Raw genomic sequence first — 26,265 nt, forward strand, 5'->3', positions numbered from 1 at the left:
ATAAAGTCACATTTAGACCAATGTCAATATTGTACTTTGTTTTATTTGTATTTTTCCAGAGATTGATATTTGCTTTATTAGGCAGAGCATACAAGTTAAATTATTTTTTTTATAAGTTTATTTTGTTGGTTATGGAATCCTGAAGGACCACCATAGACGATAATTGTAATTTAAGTATATAAAGAATATGAAACAAATATGCAGTGAAATTGTATATTTGAAATACCTTTTCTAGTTCTTATGAGCTAAACGGATGGACAGACTGACAGATAGACAACATAAAACTAAGAGATTTTCACATTTTTTTTAGGGGGGGGGATACTATACATAATTTCGAATATGTCTTTTATTAATTATTTATTTAATTAATTATTTTATACTAATAATAAATAATAATAATAATAATAATGGCAATAATAATAATAAATATTTATTTGTTTATGTATTCATCTATTAATCAGCCATGTACAATAGCAGGAAGGTTAATACAGACAAGCTAACACAGAAGACCTTGTCCAGCTCCTTAACAAATAAACTTCCGGTAATCTGTCGGTCCGCTGCCCGCTTTCTCGCCCCTGGGGACTCTAGCCGGCGGATTTAGAGGAATGTGGAAACAAAAGAAAGGAGGAGACAATTCTAAGCGCCAAGTTTATTTTTACTTGCATTACCTCCCCATGTACACGTTCCGTTTTCAAAGGGATGTAACTTCTTAGCAGGTGAAGAAGGGAAACAACTTATCAGCGCCACATAGGGACATAAGTCGGGTCTATCCATTGTTTATTGTATCTGTCAAGTCAAAGAGAGACAAACGGGCTCATACATAGACAGCGTGTCGGCGTGGAGACTAGACTTGACAACTTGTCAATAATGTGATTAAGTCTAACTGAAGTACTTCAGAACTGAACCAATTTTTTTTTGTTCTCAAAGCTTATATCAACTCTCTTGTCTGTCTGGGTGGGATCCTTTACATGATATATATCTCACTTCTGATTCTGGGATTAAGTTGAAACTTTGAAAAAAGTATTCATTGTTGATTGATGACATTATCAATAAAATTAATCAATTAATCAAAACCGACTAATTAATCAATTAGTTGTTATTAATTTTTTTTATTTTTTGTATATATTAGATGTACTTGGCTAAGGGTAGACAAGCTTTGTTTGTAAAATGTTTGTAAAATGTTTTACATGTTTCGGATGTTCCTTCAGAGTTGAAGATAGTTTACTTCCTAGTCCAAACCTCCCGCAGGACGACGGGGGATGGGAGCGGGCAGGGTTTGAACCCTCGACCGTCGATAAATCCGAACGACAGTCCAGCACGCAAACCTCACGACCAGGCATTGTTAAGAGAAGTAGGTCGTTCACTATAAATTTGAAACAAACAATAAATAATTATTTTTTTGTATGTCTGTATATAGCCCAGTAGAGAATGTTGTAAAATAAAATTCATATTCAGACTTGAGCAACTTGTTTTTCTTTAATATTAGATTTTGAAAAGGCAGCACGGAATCATTTTTCCGACCTGCATAATGAGTGGGCCACAAAAGTGATTCGACCATAGCACACTGAACATGTTTTACATGTAGAGGCTACTCTAAAGCAGCGGTTCTCAACCCTTTAAACTCGGTGAACCCCTTTTTTACTATCTCCCACTCTGCAGCGACCCACGCACACACACAGAGCAATAGAAGAATAGACAATAACAATCCATATTTTCGATGGTCTTAGGCGACCCCTGGCAAATCGTCAATTGACCCCCAAGGGGGTCGCGACTCACAGGTTGAGAACCCCTGCTCTAAAGAGTATAAAATATAAACATAACAATCAATGATGCTTGTTGTTAGTCCATAACTTTTAAAATTAATAACATGATTAATTCAAAATAACTGATGCGATTTCACTCTACATACGCTGTGTTTTTTTTTTAACGCATTTTAAAAATATTTTAGTTGTCTTATTTAAGTAAAGCGGTAAAGCGCTTGACTTCCGAACAGAGGTCCCGGGTTCGAATCCTGGTGAAGGCTGGCATTTTCCTTTACCGGAATCTGTGTCCACCCAGCCCTAATGGATACCTGACATTAGTTGGGGAAAGTAGAGGCGGTTGGTCGTTGTGCTGGACACATAACACCATCGTTAACCGTGGGCCACGACTATTATTTGACGTAAAACAATTCCTCCAGCTTGTGCTCAGTATTTTTAACTCTTTACACTCAACGTCAATCGAAGTTTATATCACCGACCTGTATGGGAGCTTAGAGGCACCACGCCTAACAGCAGAGTTTCTCGCCAAGGCTCTACGGGAGGACCAATCCTTCCAGCCCTGTTACCAAATGGATCTATATCACCAAGCTAGAATTTTATTTACTCCGAGTAGATCTACAATCAGGATTTTTTTTTTCGAAAGTGAGAAAAAAAAAAGGGGGGGGGTAAAAATGTTCCTTTTATTAATTTATAATTCATTAATTATTAAGAGTAAAGTAATCTCTATTACAAATATCTATAAACAATGGAACAGTTGATTCAGAAGGATCCTAGGTTTCACATTTAAAGACCGCATCACAAAACAAGAGATTAGAGACAGGGTTACTGCAGTGATTGGATCCCATGATGATCTGCTAACTATCGTAAAAAAAAAAAACGCAAGCATAAAATCTATGACCATATTACAAGATTTTTGGGGGTCGCAAAGAGCTTCCTTCAGGGAACAGTAACAGGAAAAAGAAGAAGAGGAAGACAGAGAAAGCGATGGGAAGACAACAAAAAAGAATGAAGGGGCCTGCCATTGAAAGAGGCTCTAACTAAGGCAAAAGGCAGAGAGGAATGGACTGTCGACAAATCTTGCATGGTGCCCCAACGGTCCAAGAGACTAAGGGATAGGTAAAGGTAAAAGGTAAGGTGAATACGCTTCATAAAGGAACAAATGTCTTTAAAAAACAAAAAACAAAAAATTTTTTTTTTTAAATTACTTCTTTAAGTTACTGATGTATTCTTCAAAAGAAAAGTCTTCTTTGCATGAAGCTGACAAAACGTCCTAGCCTGGTAGTTGAAGGCATGATATTGTGCACTGTACATCAAGGCACGGTGATGTCTTCACTCGACCCCCAGCTGACTCAATGCGTCAGTCGACGCAGTCCAGCCCTGCTGTGCAGCACTAGTGTTACCTAACAGACGACTCGGTGTTTATCCGATGACATCTTTATGACTTTTAGCGCGGCTTGTGTTTGTTGAACTTAAGAGAAGTATCAGACGACAGAAGAAATATAGCCGCTTCGGTGCCAAAATTAAAACTTATCTTACATAGGATTAAACAACCTTTCAACATTTTTTTTGGTACCATTCATCCCTCTCTTTTTTTTTTTAAACCATAGCTAGTATCAAAGAAACAATTTACTATCAAATCTAGGTCGCGTCAGTAGGTCACTAGACTCTGTGTTCAGTTGGTTGTTTTTATTAGCAACGAGCTGGCTAAATGCAATGACTAAATCTGGCAAAGTGCATTTAATCTCAGTGTCTACAGAGAATGACTAAATCTGGCAAAGTGCATCTAATCTAAGTGTCAAAAGAGAATGACTAAATCTGGCAAAGTGCATTTAATCTCAGTGTCTACAGAGAATGACTAAATCTGGCAAAGTGCATCTAATCTAAGTGTCAAAAGAGAATGACTAAATCTGGCAAAGTGCATTTAATCTCAGTGTCTACAGAGAATGACTAAATCTGGCAAAGTGCATCTAATCTAAGTGTCTACAGAGAATGACTAAATCTGGCAAAGTGCATTTAATCTCAGTGTCTACAGAGAATGACTAAATCTGGCAAAGTGCATCTAATCTAAGTGTCAAAAGAGAATGACTAAATCTGGCAAAGTGCATTTAATCTCAGTGTCTACAGAGAATGACTAAATCTGGCAAAGTGCATTTAATCTAAGTGTCCAAAGAGAATGACAAAAGAGAATGACTAAATCTGGCAAAGTGCATCTAATCTAAGTGTCCAAAGAGAGTGACTAAAGAGAATGACTAAATCTGGCAAAGTGCATCTAATCTAAGTGTCCAAAGAGAGTGACTAAAGAGAATGACTAAATCTGGCAAAGTGCATCTAATCTAAGTGTCCAAAGAGAGTGACTAAAGAGAATGACTAAATCTGGCAAAGTGCATCTAATCTAAGTGTCCAAAGAGAATGACAAAAGAGAATGACTAAATCTGGCAAAGTCCATCTAATCTAAGTGTCCAAAGAGAGTGACTAAAGAGAATGACTAAATCACTAAATCTGGCAAAGTGCATCTAATCTAAGTGTCCAAAGAGAATGACAAAAGAGAATGACTAAATCTGGCAAAGTGCATCTAATCTAAGTGTCCAAAGAGAGTGACTAAAGAGAATGACTAAATTAGGCAAAGTGCATCTAATCTAAGTGTCCAAAGAGAGTGACTAAAGAGAATGACTAAATCTGGCAAAGTGCATCTAATCTAAGTGTCCAAAGAGAGTGACTAAAGAGAATGACTAAATCTGGCAAAGTGCATCTAATCTAAGTGTCCAAAGAGAATGACAAAAGAGAATGACTAAATCTGGCAAAGTGCATCTAATCTAAGTGTCCAAAGAGAGTGACTAAAGAGAATGACTAAATCTGGCAAAGTCCATCTAATCTAAGTGTCCAAAGAGAATGACAAAAGAGAATGACTAAATCTGGCAAAGTGCATCTAATCTAAGTGTCCAAAGAGAGTGACTAAAGAGAATGACTAAATCTGGCAAAGTGCATCTAATCTAAGTGTCCAAAGAGAGTGACTAAAGAGAATGACTAAATCTGGCAAAGTCCATCTAATCTAAGTGTCCAAAGAGAGTAACTAAAGAGAATGACTAAATCTGGCAAAGTGCATCTAATCTAAGTGTCAAAAGAGAATGACAAAATCTGACAAAGTGCATCTAATCTAAGTGGTTTAAGAGAATGACTACATCTGGCAAAGTGCTTCTAATCTAAGTGTCAAAAGAGAATGACAAAATCTGACAAAGTGCATCTAATCTAAGTGTCCAAAGAGAATGACAAAAGAGAATGACTAAATCTGGCAAAGTGCATCTAATCTAAGTGTCCAAAGAGAGTGTCTACAGAGAATGACTAAATCTGGCAAAGTCCATCTAATCTAAGTGTCCAAAGAGAATGACTAAAGAGAATGACTAAATCTGGCAAAGTGCATCTAATCTAAGTGTCCAAAGAGAGTGACTAAAGAGAATGACTAAATCTGGCAAAGTGCATCTAATCTAAGTGTCCAAAGAGAATGACTAAAGAGAATGACTAAATCTGGCAAAGTGCATCTAATCTAAGTGTCCAAAGAGAGTGACTAAAGAGAATGACTAAATCTGGCAAAGTGCATCTAATCTAAGTGTCCAAAGAGAATGACTAAAGAGAATGACTAAATCTGGCAAAGTGCATCTAATCTAAGTGTCCAAAGAGAGTGACTAAAGAGAATGACTAAATCTGGCAAAGTGCATCTAATCTAAGTGTGCAAAGAGAGTGAATAAAGAGAATGACTAAATCTGGCAAAGTGCATCTAATCTAAGTGTCCAAAGAGAGTGACAAAATCTGACAAAGTGCATCTAATCTAAGTGGTTTAAGAGAATGACTACATCTGGCAAAGTGCTTCTAATCTAAGTGTCAAAAGAGAATGACAAAATCTGACAAAGTGCATCTAATCTAAGTGTCAAAAGAGAATGACAAAATCTGGTAAAGTGCATCTAATCTAAGTGTCTAAAGAGAATGACTAAATCTGACAAAGTGCATCTAATAAAAAATTCAAAATTTCAATCGGAATTACTGGAAATCTATTTTCTCACTAAATCAAAGAGCAGAGTTTTTCAAAGGATGCTTTGGGAAGAAAAAATTTCATTGGCGCATAGTGGAATGTCTATCTGTCTGTCTGTCTGGTAAAAAGTGTGTACGCGTTATTTCTCCCACAACCATTCTCGGATCAATTTGATGCTTCGCACAATTATTCATCGGCATAGACAAGGCATGAATCAATAAAATAAAAAGTAACCAATTAGTCAAATAATTACTGGTAATTATTATCATACTTGATAGCTACAAGGGAAACTAATACTTCAGTATTCACAGGAAATGACTAAATTTGTTGGGTTTAATCCCCTTAACAAATTGTTAACGCTGTTTCTCCCTCACGTATTCTCCGATCAAGTTAATACTTTAAACATTATTTACTGTACTTAACAAAACATGAATCAATAAAAAAAAACATTGGTAATTAATTATTTTGTTTGATATCCAGCTTGTAAATTATTGATAGATATAATTTTAATGGCGGAGTTTTTCCCTATAAGATAATTTTTTTTTAATTTTTTTTTTTTAAAAGAATATTTTATATTTTGCTTGTTCGCTATGGTCTAAGGCAGGGGTTCTCAACCTGTGGATCGCGACCCCATTGGGGGTCGATTGACGATTTGCCAGGGGTCGCCTAAGACCATCGAAAATATGGATTGTTTTTGTCTATTCTTCTTTTGCTGTGTGTGTGGGGAGGGGGGTGGGTCGCGGCTGAGTGGGGGATTCTAAAAAGGGGTCGCCGAGCTTAAAAGGTTGAGAACCGCTGGTCTAAAGGGATGCTTTGTTTAAGAGTATAAAGTCCAATCAGGAGTCTAAAAACAACAACAAAAAAAAAAAGGTATGAAAGAGTGGGGCGGGCGTTTAAAAGGTCAGATGTTTGCTCCTCTAGTGGCGGGAGAAGGGCGAGATGGAGAAAGGCAGAAAGTGGATTTCGTTGAAGGCGCATGTCTATGTTGTATCTGATAACTGATGGACCAGGTAGGAAGGGAATCTAATTGTTTCTCTCTGGCTCGCGCAGCATCAACTTGCTCCATTCGATTCGTCACTTACAGTCTTTGTTCTTGTCTTTTCTAAACCTGGGGGTTGCATTGCTTGAAATAAATTATAATGCAAACCGATTAGGAAAAGGGGGGAATTGAGGCCAATAAATCCAAAAGCGTTATTTTTTTTAGTTGGAGATTGTCGTCATACTTAACATCATACACAGCAGCCTTTGATTGTTTTTTTTTAAACGTAATTTAATTTAAAAAATTGAAAACTTCCAGATAACACATCGCCCCTTCCCCATAGCCACAAAAGTTTTGACCAGAGCACATTAAGCATGCTTAGTAGTTGTCCCATGAATTGATTTTCGGACTCTCAGAACTTTAGGTTTGCCTCCTAAATGATAATGAGCTTCACATAAGTAATACAAATAAATTCTCAAGACAGTCGGACAGAAAGCATTCTAAGACTAACTTGTTACTTGCTTTCCATATGAATCAGATGGAGTCCTGTTAAAGGCTAATAGTCTAGAAATCAGATAAAGTTCTGATAGTTAGAGGCTAATAGCAGTCTAGAAATCAGATAAAGTTCTGATAGTTAGAGGCTAATAGCAGTCTAGAAATCAGATAAAGTTCTGATAGTTAGAGGCTAATAGCAGTCTAGAAATCAGATAAAGTTCTGATAGTTAGAGGCTAATAGCAGTCTAGAAATCAGAGTTCTGTTAGAGGGCAGCTTAGAAATCACATGAAGTTATGTTTAAGGCTAATAGTCTAGTAGTCAGATGTAGTTCTGTTAAATGCAAATAGTCTAGAAATCAGATGGAGTCCTGTTAAAGGCTAATAGTCTAGAATTCAGTTTTGTTAAAAGTTAATAGCAGTTTAGAAATCAGACGGAGTCCTGTTAAAGGCTAATACCAGTCTAGAATATATATAGAATACATATAGCATTCTTTTTTGTTTTGGTTTGTTTGTTAATCTTTCAGTGTACAGTTCGTGTATTTTGTTGTGAACAGCTTCTGAATAAATAAGCCAACGAATTTTTTTCCCCGTCCATTTAGAAACAATAGGGCTGGAAGGGGGATTGGATAAGGGAGTGGTGGTTGGAGGGGTATGACTGGAGGGGTATAGCTGGAGGGGTATGGCTGGATGGGTATGGTTTGAGGGGTATTGCTGGAGGGGTATGGCTGGAGGGGTATGGCTGGAGGGGTATGGCTGGAGGGGTATGGCTGATGGTTTCGATTATTAAAAGGTAAAAAAAGTCAACGACGATTACGGAAACTATATCTATCGAGGAATTTCACACTTAAAGTAAGTAAAGTTCTCCACTTAGACTAAGCGATCTATAGGACAGATGATGTAAATGCCATCAATTTCTAAAGTCCACGGTTAACGAGGGTGTCATGTGGCCAGCACAACGAGCAACAGCCTTTATTTTTTCCCCAGCTAATGTCAGGCACCCCTTAGAGCTGGGTGGACTCAGAGGCGCTCTTAAACATCCCGAAATTCAAAATTAAAAGTTTTCTCCAAGATTCGAACCCAGGACCCCAGGTTCGGAACTCTAAATAGCTAGCTATTCCGTGTATCTGGTGTACAAGATGAAGGAGGCGCTGATAAGCTAGGATTTTTTAAATCTGATTATTTTTTAGCACTATTTAGCACATTCCATTTGTAGCTTTTATTTAGCTGGCAAAAAATGAAGTTCAACTTAGAGATCTTTTAACAATGTTTAGTTTTTCGTGAAACTCTCTAACCAAACAGACAAAATGAACAATGCTAATGACGTCATATTGAAAGATCACTGCTGCCAACTAAAGATAATTTTAAAAGTTAATAGTTTGTGTTACAAGCTAAGAGCCGAACATTTCTTTAAAATTTATTTTTTACATGGTTTATTAGACTTCTTGGCTTATCAATGCTGCTGCATGTTTTCACCGGATACACCAACGAAAATGGTCATTTATGGATTTGCCTTTTGGATCCATGTTAAAAAATCTCTAATTTAAGTAAAAATATAAATTTTTTTTTTACAATAGCAATTTTAAGCTGGAGCTCAAATACATAAAAAAATCCAGTTTTATCTTTTGAAAAGCAAATCACAAATCAAAACTGGTACCTCTCTCTTTCTCCTTTCGTTGTAGGGAGGTCTCTGACGACAGGGGATCGGTAGTTTTGACAAAGTGGCGTGTTATTATGAAAAGCGTTGGTGGGAGGGGGGGGGGGAAGCTTGAGTCTTTTGTTGGGCGTTTAACTGCTTCGAATTGCCGAATGACAGACGTTCGGAGCCCTTTCAATGCCCCAGAAAACCATACAAATAGACAGAGAATGGACCTCCCTCTGCCTTTTCTGATTGAGGGCAATGGGTTTAAGGGGGGGCCCCCGTATTTTATTATTATTTAAAAACGAGGGCTTTGTGGGACTCGCGATGCGGAAGCCGAAATTCAATTACCTCAATAGCTAAAGAAAAGGGGGGAGGGGGTAAAATAAAATTTAGTAGAGGAAAGGGAGGGGGGAGGGAGAGTGATGTCCACGATGAGTGTTGTGTTAGTAAACAGTCAAGAGATAGAAAGTGCTTTTTTTTTTAAACCTTTGTACAAGTGCATTATGTCACTCAGTAGATGTATCTATGACTGATTTATCGTGAATAAGTTAGTGATGATGGAAGAGTTTGAGGACCTGTGGGGAAGGGGAGTATATGGAAGGAGGTAGCGTGCGGCCTTTGGACAGTCAGCAAGCATAACTCAACTCGAGTTTGGACTCGAACTTAAATACCCTTGATAGGTAGCCCTAGCGATTTATACCATTCATCCCACAAATAACATTGATCTAAACCAAGAAAAAATTGCCGGTGGAAAGTGCGAGCTGCGTGTGTTTATATATTTATCATGGGATATAGTCCTAAAAACAGTAACCATTTGAAGCTTAGGCTCAGTAAGGCAAGGCAAACAAAGTATATGACTATGTTTTGTGGTCAGTACAGTTTGATGAATTATATTGTGCACGCCACATTCAGTATATTATTTCTTCTTGAGGCTATGGAGCTACACTCTCACCAAGCAAAAAAAATCGTAGATCAAGTAAACCTGCATAGACGTACAGCAAGCCAAACTTTTTTCTTAATTTGATTCGTTTCTCTTTTGTGGACTTTGAACTCATCGCTACTTTGCAGTCCACATTTTTACTTTTGACCATCTCTCACCACAAACTTCAATCATATTCATAACAAACGAATATTCACATTTGACTAGAGTAACACCTTTATTAAAATTACTAAATTTAGTGTAACAACACTTGTGCCAGATGTAACAACATGCACGATGTTATGATGTGTTGTTATGCCGGGGATTTTACTTGAATTCAATAGTTAACAAAATGACGATCTAGACTCACAAATTAACGATTCTTTGATAAAACAAAACTCTGGAACTTTATTTAAATACAACGTAAGTACAGTTTATGTACAAATTACAAATCAATGAGCATATTACAAAGGCTTTTCAAACAGAGCTCCTAGAAACGTGACTAGCTACAAGAACATTATTTTATCGACTGACTTTTACTTTCTTACTACCGCCAATTCTCTGGCGCTAACTCCTTTCAAAAATGTCTTTGTTTAAATTCAAATCAACCAATAGATTTCAAACATACTAATTACGCCCCTTGGGTAAATCCTGACTTGGATGTCAAGTGTCTAAATTTGAGGATTAAATCCCGAGACTCATGTCGAGGGCTTATATTACTTTCAAAAGTGAAATGTACAAACAATTCTATAATGTAATCTGTGACATATTACCCCCCTCTCCATTTAGCATTTGTATGGTAATAGAAATGCTCATATGTATACATAAAATACCATACATGAAACTATAGAAAAATGGTTGAGGTAACATATGACAAAATAAAGTCAACTTGGAGATAATAACAATAATAAAAAAAAAATGTAAATGCAGTGAATAAAATTATTGATGACTTTGAATACCTGTCTCACTATTCAAGTGGTTATGAAAATGAGACAATGCTTGTCATGAACAATATCAAAAGTTGTACAAGGCATAATACTTGGATAAATTAAATATTGAATTGAATAGGTTACTTCTCTTCATGGTGCTTCATGATAATATTAAAATATGACATTATAACTCATTTGGTTAGTACTAATGTGAAAATGTGTACATGGAAAAATATATTGCATATGAAAAATTGACATAGAAAAAATAATTGTGATAGTACATGACAATCTTCTGAGAAAATAATACTCAATGTGATCAATCTTCTGAATAATAATACTCAATGTGATATAAATCTCAACATGAAAAATTCCAATTGTCTGTCATGTATCTGTACTATCATAATAGGATATATGCAATAATAATATACCTGAAATAAAATGCACATGATTTAAAAATTAAGATGTCTGATGCACGTCATATGCAAAGATGCTGAAACATAATAAACAAAGTATCTTGAATGAGTGACTTTCCTCAGTGGGTTGCTTGGTGCTGAAATAAATACAACATCTGATATAGAACTCCTGTGGAAAAAATGAGTAGACAAATTAATTGATTAAGTACAACTGAATACTGTTCTTCCTTGACGAGTATGAATGATAGTGGATCAAGTGGCACTAAATATGCTATAGTACATGTATAAAATATAAGTGTGAAGTTCAGAACCCTTCTGAGTTGCCGTCATAAATGTGTGTACGCGTTTTCTAAACTTGAAGAAAAGGTTTTTCAGTTTATGAAGCTGTTGTCTCCATGTCATAATGATCTCACAGATAATGTCTGATTGAACCGCGTTTGAGTTTGGTGAAAATAAGAACTGTCCGAAACCAAAACTCAATTTTCTGGTTGATGAACTTTGACGCTGTAGAACAATGGTAGCAGAATGCTTTGCATTAGAATGTTCAATAGAGCAATGACTGAACATGTTTGAGTTCAATCGGTCAATACAGCAATGTTGAAGAAGTTCATTTGTTCCTTTCTGAAGAAAAGTTGCCCCTTGAGTAGAAGGAGGATGAAACTTGGTGTTGTCAATGTTGTTGCTCTCTGAGTTTTTTTCAAATTGCAGTGGAAATGTTTCAGAAACACTGGTAAAGAAATCTGCATGGTCTGTAAACACTTTAATGTTCTTCACTGTTTGTAGTGCTATGTCATTCAGAGTGATGACCTTGGGAATGTCAATTTGATTTGATGTCGGTAATGAAACATCTATCTCAGGAATGGGTGTTGATGATGTTTCTTCTTCCTCAGGAATAGTTGCTAAAATTGGACAAAATTCAACTTCCGCTTTGATGTCTTCATCATCTGTTTCATGGTAATGTTCAAACATATGAACATGAAATACTCTGGTAACCTTGTTGACATTGATTTCATAAAGCAGGTTGGAAATCTTTCTGGTGATGGTAAATGGACCTTGCCATTTGTAGAATAGCTTGTTACTCCAATCTGGTAACAGTAAATTGACTTGATCTCCTTGAGCAAAATATCTTGATTTCATGTGTTCATGTAATATTCTTTGACTTTCAATGTTCTTGGATGTAATGGCTTCTTGAGTTGACTCACATTCTTTCAAATGAGGAATACTTGTATGAGCGTTAGAGTCAAGTTGCATAGTTTTTCTTTTGTCTGGTATAGCCAAAGTTGATTGAATATAAGTATCTGCTTCTGGTTCTGGTTCATGAGACTTGTCTTGATTGTAGCAGAAATGTTCAATGCATATCATAGTATTTGATGCAGATGTAGTCTTATTCAAGTCTTGATGTATGAAGTCATCATCAGAGGTTAGGGATGGGAAAGTACTTGGTAGGGATGGAGATGTAGAACTAGTAGCAGGTAGGGATGGACATGTAGTAACAGGTAGGGGTGGACATGTAGTAGGCAGTGATGTCCCTGTAGATTTGCTTGAGTCATGATGCATAGATTCATTGTTGTCAATTCTGGCTTTGTAGTCTGGTTCATTCTTTGTTTTAGTTATGTTGCTTTTCTTTTGAGTTTGTTTCTTCTCACAATAATCATGTTGACAATGTGAACAATTATTAATGTATTTCTTGACATCTTTGGTCAAGCTAGGCCAATAATATTCTTTGGCAATTCTCTTCTTGGTACTTGTTACACTCATATGTATGGTGTCATAAAATTCATGCTTTGCTTTAATAACTTGTTTTCTGTACTTCTTTGGTACATATATTTGTTCAATGACATTGTACTTGTGGAAAGTATACTTCTTGAGAAATCCATCTTCGAGATATGCTGTACGCTTTCCTAATTGAACTTTCTGGTATATTCTTGTTAATGTTGCATCATTCTTTTGTTCAGCTTTGAATTCGGTATTTTTCAATTCTAATAATTCTCGTTTTAGTTCTTCTTGCCGTCTTCTGTCGTTTTCTCTGTCGAACTCAGCTAATTTATTATCAAACCATCTTTCTCGTTCATGTGAAGGAATGTTGAGTTTTTCTGCTAAAGCTATGGCTTCACCTATTATGTCTGTTGTTGAAGTCATGTTACAATGTACTTTTGCTTGATATTCTTTTTCTTCCTGTCGATGAACCCATTCTTCTGGTTTAGGTACTTGTTTTTCTTTAGCTATGTCAAATAATTCTAACCATCTTTGTGTTCTTGTCTTTGGAGACATGTTGAAAAATATACCAACTTGGAGTGTAGAATTATAGTAATGTTTTGAATATAACAAATCAATGTTAGTTATGCCGTAACTGGCTATGAAGTATAACTTTGTTTTACAGTAGAAGTACTACTGGAGTCGTTGTGTTCTAGAGCTGGAAGCCATATTTAATTTTTTTTTGTTAGTTTCTTGTATTGGAGCAAAATGTTCAATATCTGGATTTTGGCTTTATCTCAGATATAATAATAATATAGATCTAGTGACAAAGTTCTTGAAGCCTCAATTTGCTAATAAATTCTTGACAGTAGACCTGTAGTTACTGGAGTCGTATGATTGATATATAGATCTATTGAGCCGATGTACTTTTTACTGGTTTAACAGTTGGTTAAATCTGGTCTTCTTTATAACGCCAGTTATTTGATTTACTGGTCTTTTTTATACTGCCAGTTATTTGCTTTACTGGTCTTTTATATTGCCAGTTATTTGCTTTACTGGTCTTTTTATAATGCCAGTTATTTACTTTACTGGTCTTTTTTATAATGCCAGTTATTATGTATATTGGTCTTATTCCTTTTGCCAATTACATATAATAATAGATTTCGTGAGTTAGACGTAACTCTAACGAAAATCTTTATAAAAGAATTATCGATAACCAACTGACCTGTTAAACACAGAAATTCTGTCCTCCGTTAAATAAGAATGAAGTTCCTTTGAAGAGTTTTAGAAATTGGTCCTAGATCTTGAATAAATTTCGTTAAAAGTTGTCCGTGAACTTTTATTAGTCGGAGAGTGCCAATGTAACAACACTTGTGCCAGATGTAACAACATGCACGATGTTATGATGTGTTGTTATGCCGGGGATTTTACTTGAATTCAATAGTTAACAAAATGACGATCTAGACTCACAAATTAACGATTCTTTGATAAAACAAAACTCTGGAACTTTATTTAAATACAACGTAAGTACAGTTTATGTACAAATTACAAATCAATGAGCATATTACAAAGGCTTTTCAAACAGAGCTCCTAGAAACGTGACTAGCTACAAGAACATTATTTTATCGACTGACTTTTACTTTCTTACTACCGCCAATTCTCTGGCGCTAACTCCTTTCAAAAATGTCTTTGTTTAAATTCAAATCAACCAATAGATTTCAAACATACTAATTACGCCCCTTGGGTAAATCCTGACTTGGATGTCAAGTGTCTAAATTTGAGGATTAAATCCCGAGACTCATGTCGAGGGCTTATATTACTTTCAAAAGTGAAATGTACAAACAATTCTATAATGTAATCTGTGACATTTAGAAAGCCTTCAGGATAGAAGACTTAAAAGTAAAGTAGCAATTATACATAAAACGTTGAACCATAATCTTCAAATACAAAAACAAAATCTAATAAAATACTCAGAAAGACACAAAGATAAAGGCACATTCCTCGTCCCATATGCTAGGACAAATTTGTACAAGTGCTCCTTCTTCCCTAGTGCTAGCCAGGAAAACCAGTGACTTGGCAGAATTTAAGTCATTGGTTATTATGCATGACTAAATGCATGACGCGTAGGACATAATCATCTTCTTTTTTAAAGTAACGTCTGTATTATATAAGATAAGATAACTGCGGTCTAAGGCTTTTCGACAGTCAGCATCTAAATCTATATCCTCCCAATTAAGATACCTCTTTAATTACATTAGCCATTAGCATTATTGCGGAGATGCCGACTGGTTTTCCTTGTGCCTGTCAAAAGTTCGTACAGGAGGACTTAAGGGATTCTTTCATCCTCCCTCTTGAGGACAAGACATAGGTCAAAGCATGACTGACTAATGTGATTATACAACTTTGTGCATACACTTAATCAAAGCTGGATGTCACTAAAGATATCTAAAAACTCCGATTAAATTCCGCCTTCGACCCACTGGAACTACAGCTCCCCAAGCTACAATAAACTTTCCGGAAAGGAAGTCATTCTAAGATGGTTGAAACTAATGTACTGATCGTTTCTTTAATGTACTAATCATTTCTCTAAGATAGGATAAGATAAGATTATGTACTAATCATTTCTCTAAGATAGGATAAGATAAGATAATGTACTAATCATTTCTCTAAGATAGGATAAGTTAAGATAATGTACTAATCATTTCTCTAAGATAGGATAAGTTAAGATAATGTACTAATCATTTCACTAAGATAGGATAAGATAGAATACGATAATGTACTAATCATCTCTCTAAGATAAAATGTTTGTTTGTTTTAAATGTTTCGGATGTTCCTTCAGAGTTGAAGATAATTACTTCCTAGTCCAAACCTCCAGCAGGACGTCGGGGGATGGGAGCGGGCAGGGTTTGAACCCGGGACAATCGATAAATTCGAATGACAGTACAGCGCGCAAACCGCACGACCGGGCAGGATAGGTAGGATAAGATAACATAAGATAATGTACTATAATTTCTCTACGATAAGATAGGATAAAATAAGATAAGATAAGATAAGATGAATGTTATGTTCCAAACAAATGGAAATTAAGTTTGACTACCTTTGTCCACCTCAGCATTACTACTATAACAGACATGTTGTTTGTCTGAGAAAAATACTAAATGTCAAATGGCAAGACAAAATACCAGATACAGAAGTCCTTCGAAGAGCGTGTCTGCAAACCATCCACACAATCCTGATGCAGTCCCAGCTGCGATGGGCAGGTCAAGTCTACAGAATGGAAGACCACCGCATCCCTAAACGACTCTTGTATGGCCAACTAAACGAAGTAAAGCGCTCGCAAGGGACACCCTCAAAGCTTCTCTGAAGGCGTTCAGCATAAACCCAGGCACCTGGGAGACAGAGGCACATGATAGAGCATCATGGCGTCGCGCTGTGAAAACTGGCGCACTGGTTGCTGAGGAAAAAAGAACAACGCTGGCAGAAGAAAAACGCCAGAAAAGAAAAGCAAGGCAAACGACACTAGCTCCAGCTGGAATAACCTGCCCAGTGTGCGGCCGAACATTCCGGGCTCACATAGGTCTCACAAGCCACACGAGGAGGCACAAGACCCCAGTGCAAAGCCCTCAGCCCCCTGGATGACAAAGTGGTCATCATCGAACCACGATGGACGAGCTATATATATATATACTACTATAACAATAATAATATAGAGGTAGTTGTTCATATGATGGCTTTTGGGCGTCTGAAATTAAGATTGCCTTTTAAAACAGAGAATGCTAGGAGAAAAAAAAGATACAATCGTGTTAAATAACTAAATCAAAATTAAATCATAAAGTCATACATTAAACGTTAATCATAAAGTCATAAATTAAACGTTAATCATAAAGTCATAAATTAAACGTTATCAAATCTTAGAAGTGGCAGATGACTCCCACTCTCCTGTTGCGATGTGATTTCGTTACAACAGCAGCCACACACCTGGAGTGCTCTCCCCTTGTCCACCTATCGGTCCTGGTTTGTGCTTACCAAGTGCAGTGACGCGAGTCTGTCAGAACATTAACGGAAGACATTTTTCGTCTTTCTGTCGGAAACAGATTCTCCTCATTGTCTTGACCTTCTCTAGCGGGGAGGCCTCATAGTTGTACCATTTATTTTTGGCCAGCCACTTGAGATAAGTGCCGGCGTGGGTATCGTTGACGCCTAAGTTTAAAAGTGTCTCAAGGTACAAGTGTATATTTCATCATCAGGTGGAGGAGAGAAAGCGTGTGTGTGTGAAAAAGAGAGAGAGAGAGAGCGAGATAGAGAAGGGGGGAGTGTATTTAAGAGAAAAATAACTTTTAAACTTGCATCGAAACCTTACCCCATTGTTTCACGGTACTCAATTACAATCTCGCGTCTCCAATGAGTAAAAATGCAACTTTTAGCTTTTGTTATATCATAAAAGCTAAACTTATGGCCCTTTTTTTTTTTACTAAAATGTACAATAAATTCTGACAATTATAAATTGCAAGTACTTTGGTTTAATCGCTGAGAGAGAAAGCGATGTAAGTCTCGTCCATATATTAACATCATGCTAATCAACATACTCAATATTTCTAAATGACAAAATATTTTCTTTTCAATTTTTTTTTCTTCTGAAAGTTGTTCTATCAAAAGAAATAAACAAATAAAACCACTCCCAGTACATTGTTGAGATATATACTACTGTACATTATCGTCACTGGACCGGCTAATGTCCAAGGAACAATGTTAAGATATAAATTTAACTGATATTAATACAATATCGGATCAAAGTCCACTAACGTCACTGGATCGGCTAAAGACAAAAGAACTAGGTTAACTAAGCTACACAAATATCCAGAATCACTTAGCAAGAGCGTCAAACAAGGGCTGAAATGACGCAGCAATGTTTTCAACAGTAGGAATTCAATTGATCTCTGAGTATAATCTTCTGTCTAATTTAAGTAAAGATTTGTGACTTAGTTAAGTAAAGAATTGTGACTCAGGTCATATAAATAGGTGTCAAAATCTCCATAAAATGTCTAGAAAAAGAGCATATCAAATGTTAGTAAATACCCCCCCCTCCCTTTTTTTTTAAAGCAACAAATGGAGAAATTTTCTTGAAACACTCTACAAACTTGCTCGTCAATGAAATCAACTGGACAAGCAGACGTGAAAGTTTCTAAGCGTGCAGCTTTCAAAGCGAGGCCACTGTCAAGGCCAACTCTCCACTCACCTTTTTCTAGTAAATTTTTCCTGTAGCTTCCCAAAGAGCAATTCCACCTCTCCTGCTGGAACTGATGCTGGCACTCCAGAGCAGCCAGCCGTGTCGCCCTCACCAGCATCTCCGCCACTCCTTTTCCCTTTCGACAAACTCGCTTCTGCTTCCGGTGCAGCCCAAGACTGTTGCAGTAGTCCTCGTGGGTGATCTTCTTAATGTCGCTCATCCTCTCTTGGTAGTTTGGGTTCAAGGTCAGGTACGTCTCACGTGCAGTTAGTCTACCAATAGAATCGTGGCACGTGTAGCATTAGAAAGACACGAAACAAGAAGAAGGAAAAACAAAATAAAAATAGAATCTAGCAAACAGGATCTTATCTTCTTGTCTTATATAGTACAGACGTTAATTCAAAAAAGAAGATACAAGATGTCAGCAGTTAAAGTCATAATGCTAAAACGGTCTCAATTTAGTATCTGTATGTAGATCAATTTAGATTAAACACTGGTTCCACTACCATCTATGTATTGAAACTAGGGACTGGACTAGACATACAGACAGACAGATAGATAGATAGATAGACAGACAGACAGACAGATAGACAGACAGACAGATAGATAGATAGATAGATAGATAGATAGATAGATAGATAGATAGATAGATAGATAGAAAAATAGATAGATAGATAGATAGATAGATAGATAGATAGATAGATAGATAGATACAGTACAGGATTTACGGGGGCAGGCGGGGCTACAACCCAATAGCCTCTTATGAATAACTTTTACGTTTCACAGACAGCACTTTAAATCTTACAGTTTGCACCTGTGTGGTTTGTGTAATATATCTATACCGCGGATTAACTACATTGCATAGACCTTAAGTTAGCATTTTGGTTACTATAATTTGCATATGAAATAATTTTATTTTTAAAACGAAGGAAAATTTCATTTAATTGACAAGTATTTCGTTTTATTTTGTAATATGGAATGCTTTTAGATATTGGCATTGACATTTGTATTAATTTGTAGATTTTGTATTAAAAGCTTTCAAAAAAGTGTAAGGGCCTCCACAAAAACTCTGTCTCCAAATACTTAAATCTGATAGATAGATAGAATAAATAGATAGATAGATAGATAGATAGATAGATAGATAGATAGATAGATAGATAGATAGATATAGATAGGTAATAGATAGATAGATAGATAGATAGATAGATAGATAGATATAGATAGGTAATAGATAGATAGATAGATAGATAGATAGATAGATAGATAGATAGATAGATAGATAGATAGATAGATAGATAGAATAAATAGATAGATAGATAGATAGATAGATATAGATAGGTAATAGATAGATAGATAGATAGATAGATAGATAGATAGATAGATAGATAGATAGATAGATAGATAGAATAAATAGATAGATAGATAGATAGATAGATAGATAGATAGATAGATAGATAGATAGATAGATAGATAGATAGATAGATAGATAGATAGATATAGATAGGTAATAGATAGATAGATAGATATAGATAGGTAATAGATAGATAGATAGATAGATAGATAGATAGATAGATAGATAGATAGATAGATAGATAGATAGATAGATAGATAGATAGATAGATAGATAGATAGATAGATAGATAGATAGATAGATACATGTCTTCACATTTGTTAATGAAAATTGCTTTAGTATTACCTAAAAACACACTTTTGAAAAAAAAAATGCGACAGCATGTAGATCTTGTAAAACTCACCCGTAAAAAGCCCGGGTCAGGCCAACTAGTAGAAACAGCGTACTAAGTTGTAGAACTAAGCTCGTACTCCGGCACCTCATGTCGTTCTCGTGACGCAGTGTACGTCATGACGTGACCTAATTCTGGTCCTGGACATACTCAATGACGTCAGCCAACAAGCACTATGTTTGAAATGTGTATGCGATCAACTTTATGGATTCTCAATCAAGCATCATAAGACAATCTTTCACATATAAGAAGATAGCGTTATCATCCATTTCTCCAATCCAATGAATCATCTGGTAAAGTGTTAAGGTGAGTCCGGTTCATTTTAACCGCCAACATTCATGTAATAGTTGAAATGAGAGCCTGGGGAATACAAATAGTGATATTAATTTTTTGTGTAAAAATTCATTTAAGATTTCGATTTTCCAGAAACCTGTAAAAAAACATAAATTATATTTATATTTACTTTTCGCTATTTTTTAGCCTCTCTAACCTAGGTAACGCGAGCGGCTTTGCAAATTACAGGGCCCAACTTAATAGATGCTTGCGAGGCCCCCCTTCTATATTTTTTTTTACACCAACTATTACTATCAATTAGAACATTATATAAACATTTATTATACAACAAACGCAGTGGGCGCCAGTAGCCTAATTAAGGCTATGGCATTCATACGATGCACTATATATGTTAAAATGTTAACCCTTTAGTCTATATCTTTAAAAGCCTGTGACAAGAGCCATGGCCGATAGTGATATGCTAAATGTAAATTTCGAGGCCCCCGATTGACGCGGTGCCCACCAGAGAGCAATCGATCAAATCGGCATAAGGCCGGCCCTAATGGCAGAGATGAGATGCTTCAGAAGGATCCCAAGTATAACATTCAAAGACCGCATCATAAACAAAGAGATTAGAGACAGGATTGATCCAAGGCAAAGGGCAAAGGACAGAGAGGAATGGAGAAAGACGGTGGACAAATCATGTGTGGTGCCACAACGGTCCAACAGACTAAGGCAGTGTTTCCCAAAGTGTGGTACGCGTGCTCCAAGGGGTACGGGAAGAGGTTGAACGGGGTACACGTTGCGCTAAGCTTATTTTTTTAAATACTCAGACGGAAAAGATTGATTGGGGTGACTTCCCTTACAGCTTGAAAAAGAGTTACGTACATAAAAATGTATATATATATATACATATATATATATATAGGTCTGTTAATCGATCAATCGCGGATAAGAATTTGTTTCCGATTCACTGTCTAGGTATAATATACAAGTCTATGGCAAAAACTATGTTTCCATTTCTATTAGAATGTTTTTATGTCTCTGAAGTATGCAAAAAATAAACTCACTAATTGAATACTTAATTGTGATAGAGTGCGTGTAAGTAAACATAAAAAAATAACATTCGATTGGGAGGGGCAGTGATACTCAGCGTTACGAAAATTCTAGAAGGCGGGAAACACTGGACTAAGGGAGAGGTGAAGGTGAGGGGGTATGACATTCTTTTTTTTGTGTGGTCTTTCTACCCTTCCGTCGCGTCTGTGGCGTTTAGGTCTCGAAATCTAAAAAAAAAGCTCTGAAAATTCGGATTTCACCTATTTTTACCATTTTTTTAAATCTTGTTTTTTTTAAAGACCTTTATTTGAAAATTTCAGCGAATTTCGTTGACCTTGAGATATGAAGTTATCAATGGCGTCACTAGGCCACACTGGGTGACACCTACCCTAGTAATGCCATTGGTTTTTTTTTTTTTTCGTGCATTCTGTAATAACCTCATATCGTATATCAAATGCATGGATTTATGTATAAAGTACACAAGCTATACCTAGCGACCCATTTTCTTACTTAGCCCTTTAAAAATGACGTAACGATCTTGCTTTTCTTAGAATTGAGATTGATTTCTTGGCATGATAGTTACATGTTAGCTGGCTAAGATTTTAAAATATTTCTATGAAGTTTTGTGTATACATGAAACGACAACTACATAGTTTATCTTTTGGCGTCCTCCGTAACTATTTTATGGTGTAGGTAAAAAAAAAAAAAAAAAAAAAAAAGGACTTAAAATTTGATATTTGTTAGATTAGTTGATGAAACGCATTTTAAAATTACAACATTCAAGGAGCGTTTTGTTTCATTTTACCAGAGTTTGAATCTTAAAATTTGTAGAATTACTAATGATTTTTAGGTAAACATTTTTACAACTATCTTTATCTATATACTCTTTGATTGTATTACAGTTCGAGGTACCCGAAAATCTTATTGGCACTGATATACAGTTGGACTTATAAATAAATAGCTCTGTATTATTTTCTTATTTTATAAAATGCAAATGTTACTTCAAAAAGAAGATGATTACGTTTTATGCGTGTTCCTAGGTCAATCTAGTCATGCCGTCTAAAATAGAGTGGGGATTTATTAATCATGACATTGGCTACATAATTACATCTTAAACATAAGAGAAGATTAGGTTTACTTCCACAATGGGTCTGATTTAAAGAGACTACGTTTAAATGTTTCATGTACCGAAATTTCAATTTCTAAAATGAGTTTAGAAAATGTCCATAATCTGTTTGGTATCATGGGATTTTCGTAAACTTTCTTAGGATTTGCATTATATATATCTACATCTACCTATCTATATAGCCTATCAATCTATCTATCTATCTATCTATCTATCTATCTATCTATCTATCTATCTATCTATCTATCTATCTATCTATCCTATCTATCTATCTATCTATCTATCTATCTATCTATCTATCTATCTATCTATCTATATATATATATATATATATATATATCATATATAGATAGATAGATAGATAGATAGATATAGATATAGATATAGATATACAGTGCTTTTTTGTGACGGTAAGTACCGTATGGCGTACCGGCACCTTTTTCAAGGTGGGGAAAAATTATTTTTTTTTTATTTTAATGTTTTTCAATGTTTATTATTAACTTATAAGTAGTTAGGCAATCCATCACTGAGTGCCGGCACCTATATATACTCTTTTAAAAAAAAAGTAGTGGTGCATAGCCATTGCCAACCTGTGGGCTAAATATATTTTCGATATGTGGGTCATGGGCAGCATGACTGTAACACAAAATCGTCGAGCCCAAATGGAACCTATTTTCTACGAATTCAGTATGCACTGTGTGCAGAGGTCTAGTGGGATTACGCCGAGTTAGGGCTTGAAATTGCCCACAGGCCGTAGGCTGTTGATCACTGGTTGAACTGATCAAGGTTAAGGTGAAGAAACTGTAGTTAGAGTGAAATAATCTCAACACGAGGCCTGAGTTATTAGAGTTTAGGGTTGCCTGACTCAGCCAGGAAAACCAGCGACTTGGGGAGAGTTTAAGTCAAGGATTAGTATGCATGACTTTATTGATACAGGGACACGCATAGGACGTAATTGTCCTTTCTTTTCAAGTAACGTCTGCAATTTATAAGAAGATGAAGAGATATTACGCCTCTGACTTGCTGTTCACATACGATTGTCACACATGGTAGTCTTGATATATTTACATGATTGTCTAGTTATGTATATATGATTGTCTAGTTATGTATATATGATTGTCTAGTTATGTATATAACCAGTGCTTTTTTTGTGGCGGTATGTACCGGTACGGCGAACCGGTATCTTTTTCAATGCGGGGAAAAAATATTATATTTCTTGTATTTTAACGTTTATTATTAATTTATTAGTTGTTAGAAGTTAGGCAATCAATCTCTGAGTACCGGCACCTATTTCTTTCCAAAAAAAAAAGCACTATACATGACTATACATAACTTTACATAATCTGCCCTATAGACCACAAGGTCTGAAAGTGGAACTTTACTTTAACTTTTTTCTTTACTAGTTATGTTTATATGAATGTCTAGTTGTGTATATATGATAGTCAAGTTATGTATATATTGTAGTTTTCGCAAGCATATAGAAATGTCGTCATGACCAGGGAACGCATCAGTCTGATTTTAGTGTCGAAGGCTATGCCTTTGTTTGTCCAGATTTGTTTGAGTTTTGCAAGTGCTGCTGTAGACTGTGCAATTCTGGCCAGTAGTTCAAGTTTGGTTCCTTCATCTGAGACAATAGCTCCGAGTTTTTTAAAGTTACTGACAATTGTCAGCGTTTCCCCAATATTGATATCCATTTTAAAGCCCTGTTGGCTATTGGTCATAATTTGAGTTTTTTCGGCATTTATTTGCATACCATATGCTGCGGAAGTCTTGTCTATACGCATCAACAAGTCAGCTAGTTCTTCTTCTGTCCCTGTTAGACCATCTATGTCATCCTCGAAGCGCAAGTTAGTAATTCTACTTCCTCCAGTAAAATACCTTCATGGCCCTCGAGAGCATCTTCCAATGTTCTTTCAAGGAAGATATTGAAAGAGATGTTAAGGTAGACAGCCTTGTCTCACTCCAACTGTGGTTTTAAACCAGTCCCCCAATGTTAATTTTGAAGTACACCGCACCGTTGGCCTGCTCGTAGAGGTTCTGAATTACTTTTGATATGTTTTTATTTATAGTGTACTTTCCCATTGTCGCCCAGCGCGCCCCATGCCATACATACTCTGTCAAAAGCTTTCTTGAAATCAATCAATAAATAATAACAATAATACATAAATATAATTGTCTTGTTATGCACATATGATTTTATATTATATACTACGGAGCCTGTATCATGTATCTAATACATTGTCCATGCATGAGTCTGCAACGATTAAATAACATTAACTCATTCTGCCCGGACCTTCGATCGCTGTTAAACAGGGAGAAAAACAGACCACAACCAGCCTATTTTAAATCATTTCCAACAAAGAAAACAGTTAACTATCTCCGTAATTAGTTTCAATGTTCTGACAGAATTGGTCATTGCTCGCATTTGTACATTCTACCCTGTCATGATTAAGCTTCATTATCATTTTTGTTTTTAATGAGAAAACGTTACTTTTGGTATATAAGCATTGGAGAATGCATGCTCTTTTTATATAAAACAAATAGTCGTTTATAAACCCAAAATTTATTTAATTTAATGGGGTCAAATCAACGATGGTATCGTTAATTAGGAGAGAGAGAGAGTTAAAGTTAAAATGCAATTTTCTTATCACCATAATCCCTTTCCAGCTCCCCCACACATGCACGAGGCCTGATGACAGCCAGGGACGCAGATCTCGCGCCTTGTTGTTCATAAAAACAGGAAGAAACAAAGTGATAGCGCGGAGGGTCAAAGTTCAACAACAGTCATTGAGGTAACTTAGAAGGTTGTACGTATGTTAACGTTCGTGTAACGAGACGGACGGACATGAAAAACAACCGATAGACAAACTATTAGACTGGGGAATAGTTTTATAAACATAATATTTTAAATGCGGTATGATTTATACGGTCTACATACCAGAATTAGTCCGTTAGCGCGAGTAAGTAGTTTTAGGAATACCCATCTTTTAATATTTAATGATGGTAAATAATTATTAATCGCATAAATGTTATTATTATAGTCGTTAAATCCATGAGGAAATTGGTCTCGCAATTTGTTCATTAAAAATACAAACTGTAATAATAATAAGATTAAAGAGGAATGCTGTATTTCCCCCAGCTGCGACCTACATATTTTGCCACAGCCAGCGCTGGCATTATAAGTATGGAAACAAAATATACATTCACACTAGTTCTACTCAAACGTAACATGAAATGTTTACAGCAGACAGATCAATTGCATTCATCATCATCATCAATCAAACTCCATTAGAGTGAGGGCTTGAGAGGCTCAAATCCTCTCTTGCAAAAGCCCTGGACAGAAACCCTGCTATCTTGCGTAGTGCATAAATGTCGCCATACAGGTCGAGAATTTTGGGTTTCTTAAATTAAATTCTTAATTAAAAGATTTGATTCCGGAAGGAAGCAATGCGTTTAATGTCTATCTGTTTTTGTGAAACGAATCTTGTATCTCTTTTGGGATGGTAAAATCTTCAAATCCTGGAACAGAGGGTGTCATTTAACTTCTACAATCTTCCTAACCTGCTGACAAATGTTTCTCTCCAATAGCTGTCTGAATGAAGTTTGTTTTCAACTTTGCTGGCAGCATTTATGAATTTCTGCAGTTTATTTTTATAAAGCTTATATTAATTCACTCTGTCTGTCTGTCTGTGTTGTAAAAAGTTTTAAAATGTTGTTTTCTCCCATGTCCCCATTCTCAGATCAAGTTTAAAATTTGCACAATTATTCATCGTACCATCTTCTTCTTCTTGAAACTGTCAAGTAGAGTTGAGCCTTCAGCTCTTGGAACTCTAGGCCAGCAAAAGTGAACAGAGCTCCCTCTCACTGGCCTGAAAGAGAACAGTGTACACTGTTCTGTCTGGCGGGTGGGTCAGACTCGCGGAAAGAGGCCGCGTACACTAAGACCCCCGCCATTTTCCTTTTCTATACCAAGCTAACCGTGCGGGAC

At 36.0% G+C, this 26,265-nt stretch overlaps 1 protein-coding gene across 1 annotated transcript in view; it reads right to left on the minus strand.

The window, feature by feature from the left end:
• LOC106078692 (protein Wnt-9a-like) overlaps positions 1 to 26,265 on the minus strand; it is a 65,881-nt gene that overhangs the window by 22,197 nt on the left and 17,419 nt on the right. Inside the window, exons 2-3 of the mRNA XM_056013978.1 lie at positions 19,835 to 20,182; positions 18,090 to 18,352 (exon numbers count right to left, since the gene is read on the minus strand). Of these exons, the coding sequence (XP_055869953.1) occupies positions 18,090 to 18,352; positions 19,835 to 19,914 (343 nt within the window). The 5' untranslated portion in view covers positions 19,915 to 20,182. The remainder of the gene's footprint in view (positions 1 to 18,089; positions 18,353 to 19,834; positions 20,183 to 26,265) is intronic.

The sequence above is a fragment of the Biomphalaria glabrata genome, chromosome 16, assembly GCF_947242115.1.
Source record: "Biomphalaria glabrata chromosome 16, xgBioGlab47.1, whole genome shotgun sequence".
In the NCBI taxonomy this organism is placed as follows: domain Eukaryota; kingdom Metazoa; phylum Mollusca; class Gastropoda; family Planorbidae; genus Biomphalaria; species Biomphalaria glabrata.